The 19,461-nt window shown below is 37.2% G+C and overlaps 1 protein-coding gene across 1 annotated transcript in view; it reads right to left on the bottom strand.

The window, feature by feature from the left end:
- LOC122804006 (solute carrier family 15 member 2-like) overlaps positions 1-19,461 on the bottom strand; it is a 748,008-nt gene that overhangs the window by 462,420 nt on the left and 266,127 nt on the right. The window contains exon 7 of the mRNA XM_044073688.1: positions 18,630-18,707. Coding sequence (XP_043929623.1) covers positions 18,630-18,707 — 78 coding nt within the window. The remainder of the gene's footprint in view (positions 1-18,629; positions 18,708-19,461) is intronic.

The raw sequence follows: 19,461 nt of genomic DNA, 5'->3' as shown, positions 1-19,461 counted from the left end.
GTTATAATACCATAGATGCTTCCCTCACAGACCTAACACAGAAAAACAAGCCAGATAAGGTAGTGTGGACCACAGCATGTGAGCAGGAATTCCAAAATCTTAAAAAAGCTTTGGGAGGACCCCCGTGTTGGCCAGTCCAGATTACAGCAAAGAATTTGTTGTGCAGGTGGATGCTTTGAAGCATGGGGTGGGGGCTGTACTTAGCCAGATTTCTTCCAGAGGGAGAAGAGCACCCAGTGGTTTATCTCAGTCTTAGGCTTGAACCCAGGGAGGAATGCTATGCAGCCATAGAAAAGGAATGCCTAGCCATAGTGTGGGCACTACAGAAAGCTCAGCCTTATCTGTATGGAAGTAAATTCACTGTAGTTACAGATCACAATCCCCTAACATTGTTACATCGAGCCAGCCAGCAAAATCCCAAGTTGCTAAGGTGGAGTCTAGGGTTGCAAGCATATGATATGTCAGTGTAGCACCAAAGTGGGACTAGCAATGCCAACACAGATGGGATCTCAAGACAGGGAATGGGGTAAGGTATACCCAGATAGTCTCAACCCTCTCAAGCAACATTTCTCAAGGGACACTTGAAAAACTAGCTTGAGTTCTCGGGGGGGGGGGGGAATGTGAAAAACTGAGGGGCTGCCAGCTCAGCCAGATAGAATTTTGTAAATAATTCTATGTCGTAAATATTAATATGATCCACAGGCTGGTTTCACAAATATAAGAAAACTATGTTATGTGCTAAGCTTCAAAAATATAACCACAGTGCACCCTGCTGGAAGAAAGCTGATAAGTACAGAATTTATGACTGTGTGATCTCAACCTAGGAGACAGGATGTCTGGGGCTAGGAAATTCTTTCTATTGTCCTAAGACAGAGATAATTACTAGGTTTTACATGTAAAGTTTATTTTATTGCTGTGGCTTCCTGGCAGGTGCAGATTACAAAGAAATGTTAAATGTTAAGTTCTGTGAGCCTGGGAAACTTAAGCAGAAGTGTCAAGAATTATGTAATCTGAAATGACTCAGCAGTAATGTGTATTATCAATTTAAGGGCTATCTCAGAAAGTAAGAATGGCATTTTGTATTTTGTTCTGAAGCTGACAACAACTCACTAGCACTTGCTTTGCTCTGTAAGTAGGATCTAGATCTTATAGCTGGAGAACCTGTGACAGCCTTCCCCAGGAGTGTCTGTGAGTTTGTGTATAAACCAAATCTCAAAGTATGTGTGTGTCAGCTACTTGGGCAGGAACATGAAGCACTGGTTGGACCGAGAGGGTACTGGAGGTTTTGGCTTGTCTACTCAGCTGAGATCTGAACCCTATAGCTGTGCCAGTGGGGAGTATTTCTAGGGGTCTGGAGAGAAAGGGAGAAACCATCCCCAGACTGACAGTGATCTCTTTGTGCTTTTAAGGGAAACTGTACTTTACTGTGAGTATACTTATCCTCCCAATGTGGACGCCCCTCACTGGTGTTAGTGGTGAGAATTGAGGCACCTTGACTACTGGGCCAGTGCATGGGCATCACACTGCTATAAACATTTGTAAATATATATTTTTAAAACACAATAATTATTTATAAAATACATAGGTTACAGTGTCAAATGTTTATGCTAGCCAAGGCTATGGCTGAAATGAGCGCTTATGGAAAAGATTACTACTTAGTTTAACTCAGGTTAGCAAGCAAAATTGCATACATAACCAAAAGTGAACAAGCTTGCTATGCATCATTTAATTGCTAAAATAAATGTTGATAGGTCGTTAAACATATTGTCTCCCAATTCTGAAACAATTAGTGGAATCACTGTGCCACGTGCAAGCATATTTAAAAACTGGTGGAGAACACTAGTTGTGATCTGTGTACCCATCATGTATCCTACTACATCACTAGTTTTACCAAGCACTCACAAATTTAAAGGTCATGAGGGTGAGTAGATATATATATATATATATATATATATATATATATATATATATATATATATGTGTGTGTGTGTGTGTGTGTGTGTGTGTGTGTGTGTGTGTGTGTGATTTATACTATATAATATGAAATTATATGATATAGGCTCAGAGATTATTAGTAGGCAGTTGATCTGGGTGGATCATTTGTAGCTTTGCTAAATTAGTGCCCACTACATGCTGTCACTTTCCAGAAGGCGTAAAGTGGACATCCATGGGTGTATTTGCAATTTCTCATCCATTCATCTAAGGAATGTTTAAAGAGAGTTATGGAGTTGCTTTGTTCGATATGGAGGAGAATTCTATTTCAGAGTAGGGAGATTCTTTGGATGGGAATCTATCCCTCCAACATGTAATATTTATGGTACAATGGAAGCTTAAGTCTCTATTTCTGCTTTTGTGGTGTTGCATATTTTGGAAATTTAGTGAAGATCACAGCCAACATGGTTATTTAAGACACTGAAGCTTAAGCAAACCCCTTGTAGGTGTTTGCATGAGAATGAGAATAGGGTTAGATCTGTAAGGGGGTTCTGCATACAATGTAGTACTCAGGCCACTGATTTTCTTAGTGACAAAGTATTGTGATCTTTTAAGTTGGATCATGTGCTTTTGAGTTGGGTCTTGTGTTTGCACATGTACATGTCAAATGGGATATTATGTTAAATGATGGGCATAATAAGGGAGGTATAGAGAAAGATGATAACATGCCTGTTAACTATCATAGAAACATGGTAGTTGTGTGTGTGTGTGTGTGTGTGTGTGTGTGTGTGTGTGTGTGTGTGTGTGTGTGTGTGTGTGTGTGTGTGTGTGTGTGTATGTGATATAGATCCTCTTCTAGGATCTGGGAGTCCACAGGACAGTTTATGATAGCCACACATATCCAGTTATCTACAAATGTATTCAAAAACCTCCAAACAAAAAATACTAACTCCAAAAAGTGAATGAAGAGGCTCCGTAAACTGAAGGTGCAAACACATAATTTATTCCAATAAAAGTGAAGTGCTTTTCGTCTACCAAGACAAATGGGTAGACTTCATCAGACAAAATGCATTACAAACAATAAAACTTTAAATACCTTCTAAATTATGTCATCACAAACAACCAGCCTATCAAAACTTGATAAAAAACGCAGCTGAAAAACACTCTGAACCTCCCACAATGAAATTAACCCTTGGTTACACTTCAACTAACAGATGATATATAAAAAAAGTAATGTAAAAGTAATATAAGAAATATATAATAAATGCATATACATATATCTAGAAAGTACATACATCAAACAAACATAATATATAAAAAAAATAAAGTGTAATAAATAACCTGTTTACATTTAAAATTTTTAATTTTTAAGAAACTGATGCCCTTAACGCAAAAGGTTTCTTAACTTTAAAATGCATGTTAGTGATACAATCTCATTCAAATCTGGGGGGCTGTAAGAATTTAACCTCAACTGCCAAATCAATTCACGCTTCTCCAACAATAGTTGTTGGGGGCCTCCTTTCAAATCAAAGGCTACTTGATCAATCACTCTGAACAAGAAACTGAGTAGAATTCTCACTACAATGTTTTGCCAATGCATTAACAGTGTTCCCCCTCCTGATGTTATAAATATGTTCATATATCCTTTTCTTTAGCCTCCTGTCAGTCTTGCCTATGTAAAACGCAGGACAACAGTGACAGGAGGACAAGTAGAACACTGATTTAGAATCACGGTTGAACCTACCCCTGGTCTTAAAGTCTTTCCCTCCAATATTAAAATTATCACCAGTTGAGATGAATTTACAATAGTTACATGTTTCACACTTGTATGTACCATCTATTCTGTGTGTATGTTTCTTCTTCACTTCTATAATGTTTTTTAAATTTCTCCTTCTCTTAAAAATCAACGTGGGGTAATTACCTAACTTTTCAACAAATTCCTTCTCTGTGGACAAAAGATTCCAATTCCTGTTTCGTATACCCCTCAGCTTCCCAGCTTCCAAACTATACACTGTGATGAAACTTCTTATTGTTTCGTTACCTTGATTGTTACCATTAACCGAAATGTTAATTTCAGTTTCAGTTGTTACAACTCCCTCACCAGGTAATGAAACCTCTTCCAAACTCTGGTGTGTAAGGCTCGTCTTATGTTCACCTGAAAGGATAGGTCTATACGTAACCATTCTTCTCTTGTGTTGTACTTCACCCATTTAATCAAGCACTAAACATTCTGGATAACCTCGACTAATGAACATATTTTTCAAGATCTCACACTCGTCCAAAAAGCTGGACTCCTCAGTTGTCATTCTTGTTGGTCTTACCAAATGACCTTTCAAAACAGATCTCTTTTGGTGCAAAGGATGACAACTGCTGTAGTGTAACATGGTATTAGAATAAGTGGTCTTATGGTGTATTCGTGCTACAAACCAGTTATTGATCATATCTTTCCTTAAATCTACATCTAAATAAGTAATAGCGCTCTCATGACATACATAGGTGAACTTGAGAAACGGTGTACTACTATTGAGATATTTTACAAACTCATGCACTACCATCTCTGAGCCTTTAAACATAATAAAGGCATCATCCAAAACCTAGTGTAGAGTTTGACTTTATCCATAACCCTACTATTACCTAGGATGGTCTGGTGTTCCCATTGGGCCATCACTAGGTTGGCATAACTCCCTCTGCACAGTGAGCCCATAGCTACACCCACTACCTGTTTGTAAATACTGTTATTAAACATCACAAAATTGTTTTTCAATATAATATCCATTAACTCTTGGAACAATCTAATTTCCCTACCATTTTCACCATGGTATATCATCCTTTCAACCACCCAATCTAGTCCAACCTCATGTGGGATAGAAAAGTACAAATCAATTACATCTATGGTGATGAACATGATGTCCATGTTGAAACCAAAGTTCTCTATTGAAGCTAGAAAGGCCCAAGAGTCCTTACAAATGTGGTTTTCTTTCACCACATACTTTTTTAATATAGAATCAACATATTTCGCATCTGCATAGGTGATAGAAGACCTAGCATTAACTAAAGCTCTCATGGGGGGATCATGGAGATTCTTATGTAACTTGGGCAAACCATATAGAGAGGATGTCCTAGGGTTGAGGTTTGTAAGGTAGTTAAATACATCCAAATCAAACATGCCTTCAATAAATAAATCATTAATGTAGGAATTAATCCTTCTATATGCAGTGTTCATCTCATCAATACTCAACACTTCATATGTCCCACCATTTAAGACCACCTGCATTCTGTTGTTATAGTCGTTGCTGTCCATAATCACCAGTCCACCTCCTTTATCTGGTTTTATAATGTGGACAGGCAATGCCTTCAATGCGTTCAAATATTCCACTTCTTTGGTGGTCAAATTTCCAACCTTCTGACCCATACAACTCTTGTGTAAGTTTCTGAAATCGAACTCACATGTGTGTTCAAATAAAGACAAAGTGTTGTACAAGGGTGGATTAAAAGTACTAGTTGCTGTTAAACGTTCAGTTGGTTGACCACCTCCCAACAGTAATGCCAAGTTTAACTTTCGTGTGTAAAGTTTAAGGTCAACTAATGTTTCAACCAACCTAAAATGTTCAGAGGGAACAAAGGTCAGACCTCTACAAAAAATGTCACTGACTTCTGGATCAATCTCAAAACTTGAAAAGTTATAAATTTTAAAATCACCACACGTATTGGCCAGAATAATGGGTTTGGCATCTACCTGTTGCACTTGTTGACTTCTTTCCTGGCCATGTTCCCCCTCATATTGTACCTCCGTTGATGATTCTGGCCCTTGTTGGAAAAAGGATCCTCCTCATAGCTATCTCTATCCTGTTGATTCCCACTAACACCCCTGTTAGAGTGTTGGTTATCAACCATTCGATAACCATCATCCAGACAACTGGCCCTCTGGTTGCTTGATGAGGGTCCTGCCTGGGATAACACTGGACCAGTAATCAGTAGGTTATTACAGTCATTTTCTGCATTATTAGTGGTCACCTGACCTGAAAACCTTCTACCTTGCGATAGAGGAGGAGTCGGGTAAGCTACCCCATTTTTATAGTCATCCATGTATATGTATTCATCCAGAGGCCTTTTGTGTTAGTCTGGTCTTGTACATTAGAGAAATAGATACCAAATAGGAATGGACCTAGTGCAGAGCTAAGAGAAACCCCTCTGGTAACATGTTTTTTGGTGGAGAGGGAGCCCCCAAACTTGATTTGATGGGATCCATCCATGAACCAGTTTGGTATCCAGCAGGTTACCTAAGCCTTTTCTTTTCATTTGATTAGTTTATCCACAATAAATATAAAACATAAAAAAGACATACCTTTCAGTATTCAAATTATACACCAATAGTTTATTAGATGGTTGAGCACTTTCTTTCCTCCAAACCTGAACTTCATCATAACAGTAACATGTAACTTTTTAACACTTAAATAACTAAAAATGTAATTGATATTATTAACTACTCAACATCATTCAAACCTTAATAAAAAGTTTTTTTAAATGTGTGCAAAGTTTAAAAGTTTGAAATCTATGTTATATAAAACTTTTTACAATTATTCAAGTAACACATTTAAATGTTATCTGCTCTCAAGTCCAAAACATGGTGAATAGATAGCCTGTTGCTTAAACCAGGAGTCTTTGTAGCATTTAATAAAAATATTCCAAAACAGTTCTCGAGACTCTAGTTAAGTATCCCAATTACCCACTCTAACATTTCTTTTTGACATTTTCTAGAATATAAAAAAATGCATATCTTAAATCGTTAGCATTTCTGCAAATGTGAACTCAAAGCATTTTTCTATATATTTTTTCTAATTGCATATAAATATTGATAAATTCTAGTCCTAAGGGTTGATTCATATCCCCCACATAAAAAGAGGGGCATGTTGTATCAGTAGCCACATAACTACCCCATCTGCAGTACAATTATATTTTCTATGATTAGCTACCACTTTCAGGAAACCGCCAATAACTATATTGATACTGTCCTTAATGTAATGGCAAAACAAACCTGCTCTGAATTTCACCATCCCTTTTTTGTTACTCAACTTATTTTTACTATTCCTCTTATCCTCCAAATAAGATTTAATATTTTTACTTTAATTAACTGCGGTGGTGGTGCTGCGGTAGCATTGTCACCTCACAGTAAGACGTTGTCCTGTTCGATTCTCAGCTAAAGCATCTTCTGTGTGGAGACATGCGTGAATGGGCGTGCCTTCGTTGAAGGTTGTGCATCAGGGTCGGCAACTCGGCATGTAAAAATCTACTGCCAATCATTAGCGGACCGGAGTTCCGCTGCGGCGACCCCTAACTGGGAAAAGACACAACACCCTTTTATATAAATTATGTTAGGATTTTTAACCAACTTTTCTTCTAACTCAAATGCTTGAAATATGCTCTTCCAAATGGTAATGCCATTATTTATTTATTATTTGTTGACAAGGAAAGTCTGACAGACCCTATTTTCACCAAAGGCTCAGGGACAAGCACTCCAGCCACATTTCTTTGGAATGTAGGAGGAAACCAGAGTACCTGAAGGAAACCAACATGAATGTAGAACAGGTAGATTCTACACAGAAGGCACCCCAGCCAAGAATCAAACCAGAGAACCTCTTGCTGTGAGGCAACATTGTTAACTGCTGCACCACTGTGCTGCCCAAGCTTTGCTTTACAAACATTACTTTACAAAAATACCTATCCTTTTGTTCTTTAAACACTACACTTCCAGGGACTTTTAAAATAGGTTAAAAAATGGTGGTCTTTTTCCTAACCACCTCCTCAGCAACCAATGCCTTGGGGTAATTTATTTGAAAAAAACTTTACCTTTAATTTTTCCATCTCATTATAAAATGATACATCCTCAGAAATGTCTGGAAAGACTAGTAATTTGTCATTTAATTAAAATTTTCTTCTGCCACATAGAGTGGCTACATGAATAATGTAAATAACTAATACAAAATGTCAGTTTCCTATAAATGTTAGATTCATATCTTTGCTGTCCAACATTCTCCATAATAGTCATATCAAGGAATTTAAACTAATGTCACTATATTCTACTGTAAAACTAAAATCCATAAATTCGTTGAGTTTATCAATACCCCCTGTCCACATTATAAATATTTCATCCAAAAGTGTGAAATATTTGATCATCACTCATTAGACCCATTATAGAGTACAACGCCCCTTTTGGAATGTACCTCACAAGACATCTGCAGCAGCTGAAAGGGCCACAGAAGTACCTCACAAAGAGGATTACTGGACTCAAACAAATGCCCTACACTGACTGCCTCAAAAAACTCCAGCTTTACTCCGTAGCATATCGCCTACTCAGAGGTGATCTCTGCCTAACATATAAAGTTATATCAAACCCAGAGCTGTTGAACATGCAACACCTAAAGAAATCCCAATCCCTCCGAGCTACACGCTCTAGGGACCTAAACCTTGTTACCACAATAAACAGGACATGCTGGAGGGATAGATTCCTATCCCAGAGACTTCTCATACTCTGGAACAGGCTACCCATCTATGTCAAGCAAAGTTCTTCATTATCACTCTTCAAGAAAAATCTTGAGTGGATGGGAAATAGGAAATACACCCCGGGGATCACTTCTGTGTCTCTGCTCATCAGTGGCACAGGAAAATAACTTTCTTGGGTGGCATAAGCCAGGGAACCTTGTTGGCTAGGCTTGCGTAGGCCCTTGGGCTGATAGCCTAGTACCTACCTATGAACCTATGAATATATATTGCTTGTGTACTGAAGGGAATACAAAATTTCTTTCTGACCAGCACAATACTACATTTGCAAAATGTGTTGCTTCTGCTGCCCCCATCGCTACACCTTTTATGTGTTTATAATATTCCCCCTCAGAATCCACATAGTTGTTACTTAATACTAATTCCATAAATAAATGCAATATTTTAATTTCATTATTTGTCAAATTACTTGCCTGAACCATGGCCTCATAAAACCATTCTAAACCAATATTATGAGGTGCTACTAGGAATAGATCCTTCACATCTATTCTTCTTAAAAATACTTCCTTATAAAAGGCAGTTTCACCAATTTCCTTTAAAAAGTGCCATGAATCAATTAAAACATGTTTTAACTTTAAAAAAATCTTTTAAACCTAAAATTAGCATATTTGTCCAAAGGTTCAGCCTTAGAACTCCTGCTGCCATAGTAGGCCTCAGGTGTGAGTCCTGAATATTCTTGTGCAGTTTGGGAATAACAAATATAAAGGGAACCAAAGGTTTCTTAACCATGAAATATTCCATTAATTTGAGGGGGAAATTATTTTCAAAATATATCATTCAAAATTAAATCAGTTCTAGAAAAGGAAATATTGGCATGATTTAAAGAGGCAATCATAAAATATGCATCATTATGTAAATATTTCAACATCTTACGTGAATACTTATAGGTGTTCATTAACACTGTCCCACCTTCTTCATCAAGTTTTAAGATAGGAATAAAATGATTGTTTCTCAACTCATTTACCAAAACCTTCTCATCACATATCAGGTTGTAATACCCATCAACCTTTAAACTGTCTCTAAATATTTGTCTAATAATCCTGTTCACATAATTTTTCATATGAAGCTATTGAGAGTATCAAAGGAGGGTTAAAAGTGTTTTTATGCACAAGTCTGGACCACGTAATTCATTTTTCAGCTTTGTGTCAAAAAATGTTCCAAGTTCAATTTTCTAGTGTATAATTTAAGTTCAATAATGGTATCAAGTAAATTTAGCGCATTACTGGGAGCGAATGTAAACCTTTTTGAGAACAATTTACCATAAATAGGAGTAATGCTTAAATGCATGTAATTAAATATTCTAAAGCCTCCATAATCAAACACAGTACCTTGTTACAATTCTTTTAATGTCTTCCTCTCCCCTGTCCCTGTCTTAGTTGTGATGTCATTCTTTTTCTGTTGCATTCCTGCTTCCCTGGTAATAGTTATGTGTCTGGGGTCCCAAATTCTCCCTTAAGTACATATTTGTTCTTTTTTTCTCTTCCAATTGTTGTGATTGCCCGATGGGTGCTTCCTGATCACCTTGTTTCTCATTAGCATCAGTGTAATCCACAGCTGTTTTCAAATCTTCCACCCCAAAGGAGGTTTCTTCTTATTGACTCACTTGAATATAGGGTATGCTGTCTTAGTCTTAAAATCATTTTCCTCCCTCTTGAGCTTTAATTCCTTTCTTTTACATAAATTTAGTTTAGTAGTAGTTTAGTACTAAGCTAACTGCCCTTGCGAGCCATTTTAAGCCTAGCCAATTATCCCTTGTGAGACTCAAACCCTGCACCTTGTGTTTGTAAGGCAAACACCTTAGCCATTAAGCCACCCTCCCAATTGTCACAATTTCTCTCAGTATTAGAAAAGATCTTGTTATAAACATCATTGTAGAAATCAAATAGTAAATCCTTGGTAATACATTCCTGTAGTCTTCAAATTTCTTTCTTAAGCTTCTCCATCATTCTGGTGTTATCTCTTATCAGTAGCTGCATGAGTTTTATCCCCATACAATCAAAAAAGTCCAAAAGCTCTCCCTGTAGCAATGCCCCTTTTTTGTAAGCTGTTGGGTAACTCGTACAATCTCAGCCCTTTTGGAAAATGACATACCTGAATGCAGTTCTTAAAAAAATAGATTGTTGAACTGCAGACAACTATACTTTTTCAATTTTTTTCTCAAGTTGATAAATTTTCTCTTTAAAGGTTTCAGTAGTTGCACCTGTTCCTGACTCCAGTGCATGGTTAAATGAAAAGTTCTCTTTAAACCACATATTAGTCAGAAGCTTAGTGTATCATCACTATTAATAATTCCTTTAGACTTAGAAGAATAAATTATACTATTTTAAATAGCTAAATCCATAGTCACCAGGTTTGAAGCAATTCTGTCATCACTTGCATTAATGCTACTTTTGTGCTGCAACAACTTAATAACGCTTAGTATTAGTAGCTACTTCAATTGTCAGTTGAATAAGTAATGCTAAATCAGTAAATGTTTTGTTCCCTTGTGCTAAAACACATTTTCATCTTGTTCATCAATTTGCTGGAATACAAATCCTGTGACATATTGCATTGATAAACTTAAAGCAGTAACCACAAAAAAATTATCCTTGTGTGTATATAAATAATCATACAAAAAAAAAACACTACTCAGTATAGAATTACACTTGTATATTTTATTAGACAATTAACCGTTTTCATTCCTCAAAAAACAGAACTTCATCAGAACAGCAACCTGTAACTTCCTAACACTTCAATAACAAAAAATGTAATTTATATAATTAATTAATCAACATTATTCAAACCTTAACAAAAGTTTTATTTTAAATATGTGCAAAATTTTCAAAGTTTGAAACCTTTGCTATATAAAACTCTTTTCAATTATCCAACTAAGATATTTAAATTTTATCTGCCCTAAACAGGATGTGTGTGTGTGTGTGTATATATATATATATATATATATATATATATATATATATATATATATATATATATATATATATATATATATATATATATATATATATATATATATATACACACATATATATACAGGTTCATAGGTGTTTACTAGGCTAACAACCACAAGGGCCTTTTTAAGCCTAGCCATGCATCCCAAATCTCTGAGGAGTGCTGATACCCTTGATAAGTGTAAGCATGGGCCTGGAAGATGAACCATTTACAGGTTACCTGTTTGCAACAGAGACATAGGTGCCAAACCAGGGATAAATTTCTGGTTTCACATCCAATTGTCCAAGTTGCACTTGAATTGTATTAGGGAGAAACTCTGCTTCACATGGATGGGGAGCCTGTTCCATAGATGGGGTAGTCTCTGTGATACATACTTATCTCTCCAGCAGGTCCTGTTTACATCAGAGGCAAGGTTTAAGTCTTTACAGAGGGTAATTCTGTTACTGTTTGTTTTGTGGATATGCAGGCAGTCCATCAGAGTGGGGTCTGACAATGCCCTGTATGCCAGACATAGATCTCCCCTCAAAAGCCTGTAGGAGACAAAATACAGGGATAGGGCCTTGAGGTGGTCTGCAAAGGAGATTTTACTTATATCCTGTATTCTTTTAGTGAGGAACCTCTGTGGAAATTCCAGTTGTTGGATGTGCCTGGATAGGTACCTACCAAAGGGGGCACTGTACTCAATGTTAGGTCTGATGAATGCTGAATACAGTGGAACAATGACTTCCTTAGACTTAGATGCCATACCTTTGTTTGTATGTTGCGCAACATAGAATGATTTCCTCACCACTGTAGACATGTGATAATCAAAGGTTAAATTACTATCTATATGTGCCCCAAGTCCCTGACTACTGGGTCAACTCTAAGGGGTGTGTTGTCAATGTGATAGTTACCAGGGATGGATGACTTCCCAAAGGATACTATTATGCATTTCTTGGCATTTAGTTTTAGTCCATGAGTCGGACACCATTTGTTTGTCTGTGTCAGCCCCTCCTAGAGAACATTTGAGTCAGTGTGAGATTCAATGACAGCTCATAATTTACAATCATCTGCAAATTTAGTCAGCCAGAGACCAGTGACATTGGTCTTGACTTCTGAGAAGTAAATTCCAAGAAGGAGTGGGCCAAGGACTAATCCCTGAGGGACTCCACTTGTGACTGGCTTCTTTGTAGAGGTGGACTCCCCAATTCTAACTTCTTGGATCCTGTCTCTGAGCCAGCTGGCTATCCACTGGGTGCCATATGGGTTTGTACTTAACCTCCTGAGTTTGTCAACAATGCCTGAGTGGGGTTTGTGTCAAATGCCTTGGTCAGGTCAAGGTACGCAGTGTGAACAATTTTGCCCTCATCTATTGCTTTGGTGACATTCTCAAAGAAGTCCACCAGGTTGAGTAGGCATGATCTGTCCCTTATGAAACCAAACTTGGTTGGGTCCAGTGTCTGGAGGTTTACTATATCTCTATTGATCATCTCCATGATAATTCTTTCCATGGCTTTACATATAAGACTACTGAGAGTTATAGTGGAAATAAAGGGTTTGCCAAAGAAATGTCTTAGGATGGTTTTATATCTTGCTTCATACTACAGTGAGATAAAAGTATACATAGACAAAGGGGTATTTATAAGTAGTTAAGGTGGGTCAATATAGCTGCAAATCTAGGAATCTTTTAGGTATTTTGGGGCCTGTATTTAAAATGATTAGGGTAAATTAATCTGTGGTGTGAAATTGGTAGAGTTCCATATTTTTGTCTACAAACTTGCAATATGAAAAGGGCTGATGGCATCAGGCATTTTTCTGTGGATCTTAGGGTAGGGAAGGCAGGTAGGGAAGTACCATCTCATGAAATGAAGGGACATTTTCTTTGAAGACTAAGGATGTTTTGAGTAGTTTTTAGTTGGATGAATCTTAGGAGGTTGGAAAATTTCAGCCAATTATGTTCTTTAAGTGAAATGCAGTAGTGTGTTGTGTGGGGAAGCTTAGTGTCAAATTTTGTGTTTTTATGATAGGTCTGTTCTAGTTTTGTTAGTTATGTTGACTGAATGTTTGTAAGGATAAATGAGGCAATAAACAGGGAAGAAGGAAGGAAGGAACAATGCAAATGTGTCCTGTTTTGGATAGGTATTGCTAAGTTAAATAAAGAAGCCACAGTTTTTGAAGTTTTTTTTTTTAATATTCTATTTTGTGTATGTAGATCAAATTGTAACTGCCCATCAAGGGATCCAAGTAGCTTGTTTTGTATAACTAGTTCAATGCTAGTTCTACACTTCAGTTCAGTTGGTAGGGAGATGTTATGACGTAAAGGGTTTTGATAAGAAGAGCATAAGTTAATATTTATTAGAATTGAGAACAAGTTTGAAGTTCTCAAGCCATGCTTCCACAGTAGAGATAGTTTGCTGATCATACAGTTGTACCTCATGAGTAGTAGGTGAAAAACAGATTTTAGTATAATCATCAACAAATTACACAAATGTTAAATGTGTTACTAATGATAAGAGGTTATTGTGGAGGATATTGAATAGCATTACAAGGATGGAACCATGAGAGGCATCAACTAGGATAGTAAAGAATGGAAAATTAGTCTTGTTCCATTTCACTCTTCGGGTTCTGTTACTGAGGCATGATGTAAACCGTTGGATGGCTTTGTAGATAAGTCTTAGACAGGTAAGTCTTGGGATTAGCTCTGAGTGGGACACAGTATTGAATGCTTGAGAGAGAGAGAAAGTTAGTGGAGACGTACTGGTGATCATTTTGTTTCTAAGATCTTTGCTGATCATTCTGTGCTTCTCTCTAGCTGATGTAGTCTTAAGTTTGCTTTTACTGTTTAGGACAGTCCATCAAATGTAAATGTGTGCAAAATTTTAAAAAGTTTGAAATCTATGTTATATAAAACTTTTTTTCAGTTATCCAACTAACATATTTAAATGTTATCTGCCCTCAAGTCTTACATTTTTTTACTATATTTATGTCTTATGTGGGCCAAGGGGTCAAGTGATGGGCATAAAATTTATCCATGAAAATTGCATAGGTTGAGGCAGGATCATCTAGGTGAGGGGGCATTTGAATTTCATCAAGCCATCAGTTAGCTGCAGTAGATTTGCCTTATAAGAGCCTCTGAAGATGGAAGGGGCTCCAAGGTGACACAGGTCTCACACCTAGAGTAAATGTCACTGCACAATGGTCAGATTTGGGCAATGATATAGCAAATGTGGGTTCTAAGCATGGGCAAGATTACTTTTGTGAGAAAGAGGTTTAATAATTTAGAGCCCCTAATTGGGATTTGGACTAATTGGTCTGAGGAGTTGACATTAATGAAATATAGGAATTTCTCCACTTATTGTTTTGTGGTGGTGAAGTTTCCTCAGTTAATGGAGGGATAGTTGAAGTTACCCAACTTAGGGATAGTGTTAGGTTATATGGTGAGAGAAGTCAGTTTCTTAAAATATGCCTCATGGTCTGCTGGTATTATGGAAGGGGAACTGTAGTTGGATGCTGTGTGAGACTGGGTTTTGTTTAATTTAAGAAGAATGTGGAAGAATTCTATGTTATCGTCCTGCATTATGAGTCTGGAGATGCAATGATTTCTTAGAAACATAAATATGCCCACACCAGCTACGTCATCCAATTTGGCATTTGGTCTGAAGAACTGGTAGGCATTAAAACCCTGCACTTCAGGAGTGCTTTCACTGTCTTATACCATGAGTAAGTACACATACATCAATATTTTTAAGGTAAGGGAATGCTTGTAAGGTGTGCAGCTTTTTGCATTGGGTTCTAGCATCGAGCAGTGCTACTTTTACTTGATTTTGACTGTGGATGGATGTGGGTAATATGAGAAAAATGGCCTTGCCTAAAAAATTCATTATGGGAGAAAAACGTCTTATCCAGTGTATTGAAGCTACAGGGAGAGAGCTGCAGGCTATCCCTAGCAAAACAGCTGGGTTTGTCAACCATCTCAAACAAGGATGATATCTATTTGTCTATAATGAAACCAGTAGTTAAGCCAAAAACTAAAGTCATAGGATACTGCTCAATACTAGTTTTACTTTCTTTCCAGATGCATATTCAGAAATCATGTCCTTCTTCATATAATCCAAGGAGATACATCTCAAGTCATTCACTACTACATGTGCAATGATCAACCCATATGATCATATGTGTACCTGGGATGAAGAGACAGGGCCTTAGTGACATTATGTATTCTGGCACCTGCGAGATAAATACCTGATACCCTGTCTTGCTTAGCCTGGTGTGTGGAGCATCAGTGTGTCTAGCTATAGAATAACCTAGAACAAGAACATTGACAGATGAACTTGCTTGGTTTTGCTGCCTTAAGGACTTCTGCATGTTAATTATGGGACCCCTGTTAGTGTTTATATGTCTTATAGAATCAAGAGTGTGCTGTACTTTGGATATGAGCTATTGATGCTGGGCTGTGTGCAGGAAATTTGAGGGATTAGGCTGATTACTAGTCTTCAGAGTAGTAGGAGACATGAGTAAAGATTCTGTAATGGCATCAGCATAAACTGGCTTAGAGTTTCTAGTCTGTGGATGTTGCATATGTTGGAGTGTGCTTAAGACAGTGTTGAGCTCACTACATGTAGCTAGCTGAAAGAGGGATGTCTTTGCTTGATTTAAAGTAGGTGAGAATCAAAAGAGGAGCTGGGGAAGTATTACATCTGTGGAAGTGTTGCTCAGTGCAGCTGGTAGTCAGGCTGTGTAGACCAGCACAGCTAAGAGGGTCCTCATGCAACTCAGTGCATACAGTTTAGATAAAGTAGAAATTTATAAGTATCTCACAGATGATATAAGAAGATAACTTTCCTGTAGTACATAAAGAGAGAATTGTACTTGCATTTACTAATCCCTATGGAAATATTACTACCACTCCAGTGTGCAAAAAACAGCATCCCACAGTAAATCCAATAGAAGGAAACAAAATAGACAATGAAAACTAGGTATAATCTGAAGCCCAAGTACTGTAGAGCACTCAGAACCTGCATCAATCAATCTAACTCTCAGTTAGATGACACAACTGATTCTAAAATGGCTGCCACCCCTGGACAAGCAGAGTCACTCAATGTAATGCTTTAAATAGAAGAAAATACTGTTAAACATAACAGAAGAGCACATAATGGCAAAAGTGCAACCAGCAATATCAAGTAAGGCAGCACTAGCTGAAAACGACTAAGATGATATAAAATCAGTACAGGCAATACATAAACAGATACATAAACAGTTTCAAACATCTAAAACAGTATAATATAGTAATGATCAATACAAAATGATCTAAAATAGCTAGGCAACTTAATTGCAGACAAAGAAAACTAGCTTTCATGTTTTTCCCCTCTCTTTTTCAGATGCAACAGCCATTAGGCACATGACTGAGCTCCCTGCTGTTTTGTTATGAAAACATAGAATGAGTTGGGCCCCGCACAGTAAATCCAATAAAAGTAACCAAAAGAACTAATAAAAACTAGGTGTAATCTGAAGCCCAAATGCTGTGGAGCACCAAGATTCTGTATCAGTCTAAGTCTTCGATTGCTCACAGCTGATTCAAAGATGACTGCCAACCCTGGCCAAGCAGATTTGCTAAAGGCATTGATTTAAATAGAACAAAACAGTATTAAATAAAATAAAACAGCTTAACAATATTAGACAAGGCATTATTAGCTGAAAATGTCTAAGATGGTATACAAGTAATGCAGACAATGCAACAAAAGCACAGGGAATGTAACTAAAGTTCCCAGTATCTAAAACAATGTAAAATAGTAACAGGCAATTCCAAAACAGCTGGAACAGCTAGGCACCTTATGTGCAAGGAAAAAAATAGCTTTCTTGACTTTTTTCTCTCTTTTTCAGATGCAGTAGTTTGTTAAACAGTGAAGTCATGTTGCTGATCTCTCTGCAGCCTTGTTAGGAAGACATATCCTGAACTGGACCACACACAGTAAGTCTAACAGAAGAAAACAAAAGAACCATTGCAAACTAGATGTTAGGTTTAGCACATATGAGTAAGTGCTGGTAAGGGAATTTTGACTCTCACTAAGGCACCACCTTTCTCATATGAGCTAAATTTCACCCTAACCCTACCCCTGCTCCTAAATCTAACCCTCCACATTACAGTACTAAAATCCCTATCCCTAACAGTATCACTAAAGATGATATCTCATTTTAACGACTCTGTAATGTCTAGACAGTTTACAGCAGCTAAGGAACTAACATGTTTTTGGAAACTGGGAAAATGTATTACCTAGATGAAGCTGGAACAGATACAGGAAAGATATATAAACTCCACTTAGAAAATTGCAAAAAGCTAGGATTAAACACCTGTCCCTGGAAAAGTGATGCAGAAACCTTAATGTCCAGTAATCTAGATTTGGGGTACAAGCTGGGTGATTAGCCTGTCAATGACTGGCCCTGCCTCAGTTGTCTAACTGTAGTCATGATTACCTAGAGGAATAAGGAAGGACACATCTCTCATCATTTTACCCAATGCATCAGTCTGCACAAAGAAATGTCTTTAAAAGACTTAGAAAAATCAAAATAATTACCTTTTGCACACTAGAGGGACCATCTTACCTTTATACAAATCTTTAAACTTTATATAGCTGTTGGCAATACTAATCCAATAGTATGCAGCTTGTCCAAGCCAAGCAGTTATTGTAGCTGATGTGCCCAGTGACCTTGAATAGACTGGGGTGGCACAGATGCTCATATCTGCTACACATAATGTTTCTCAAAGGCCAGCCTAATCAATGACACAGGAGTCATCTTCTTTGTTCCCCTTTTATTTTTGTGGGTCTTTTGAGAATGCTATGCATCCTCCTCTCAGTGAAAGTGTGTCTGCCAAAAAAAGCCCACCCCTCCCCATGCACCAGGTGTGAAAAACTACCTATGAGCTCTTACTGTTACATACTCCTGTCAACTTTTGGACAATCAAGGTTCATGCCCAAATTCAAGTTTCTGTTGGTTCAAATGGATATTCTAGACACATGCCAGAAGATCGTTGAAATCATGTGCTACAGTTCCACAGAAGTGACACAGTTACATTGTCATTACAATATTCAGATATCACTATTATAGGAATAACTATGGCATGCAACTTTCTAGCATTAGCAATACTAATCAACATGGAACACAGTGCATTATATATATTTAACTGTACTTAACATACTCTTAATATGACTTACCCAATGCTACTACCATGAGTGCAGCAGGGACACCAAATGCCAAAGCAAAACAGTCACCCCCGAAACACTGCACATCAGCTGAAATAATAAATGTGCAAACATTATGTATTAGTGTTATTGCAATGAACAGTAAACAAGCAATTAGTGCATTTGTAAGAGGGAATAATACAACAGCAAATCTAACACAGAAATGTTCAGCACATACCAGAATGGGTTCATACAAGAACTGTGATTCCTGTAATAAGTACATGTAACAATGCTGTTGACACTGCGATCAGATCTATGTTAATATTGCTTGAAATATTAGATCACATCAACAAAAAATATCTATTAAGCAGCAAAAGAAAAATCAGGGCATGCATTAATGTGAATTAGCCCCCTTGATGAATTGAGTGTAAGATACAACAACCGACTATTGAAAGGTTTACACCTGCTAAACCAATTTAGGAAGATCAACAACAAAGAAGTAGAATTATTCAGGAGCTGAAACATTAATAAAATTATGTTCTACATACCCTGTCCCATGCCCAACAGATCTGCGTCTTACTTGCTAGTATACATGACATGTTTTCTCACACAGGACCACTCTCATACCCAGACACTTTTCCAGAATTTACTGTCTCTATCAACCTGCTTTCTATGAGAATACAAGGAGAAAACATACAGGCTATGGATGCATAATTTCTGTTTTTTGCAAATGTTGGTGATTCTTACTGTAGGTCTTGCATGGGTGTTGATCAAATATTTTGTCATTTAGCATTCAATGTTCTCAGCATTAATCTTATACATTACATTAGTCCTATGTTACCATAAGAAGCACATGAACAGACAC

The sequence above is a fragment of the Protopterus annectens genome, chromosome 6.part0 (assembly GCF_019279795.1).
Source record: "Protopterus annectens isolate FY-2018-M chromosome 6.part0, PAN1.0, whole genome shotgun sequence".
NCBI lineage: Eukaryota > Metazoa > Chordata > Ceratodontiformes > Protopteridae > Protopterus > Protopterus annectens.
This window is presented reverse-complemented; position numbering and strand designations above follow the sequence as displayed.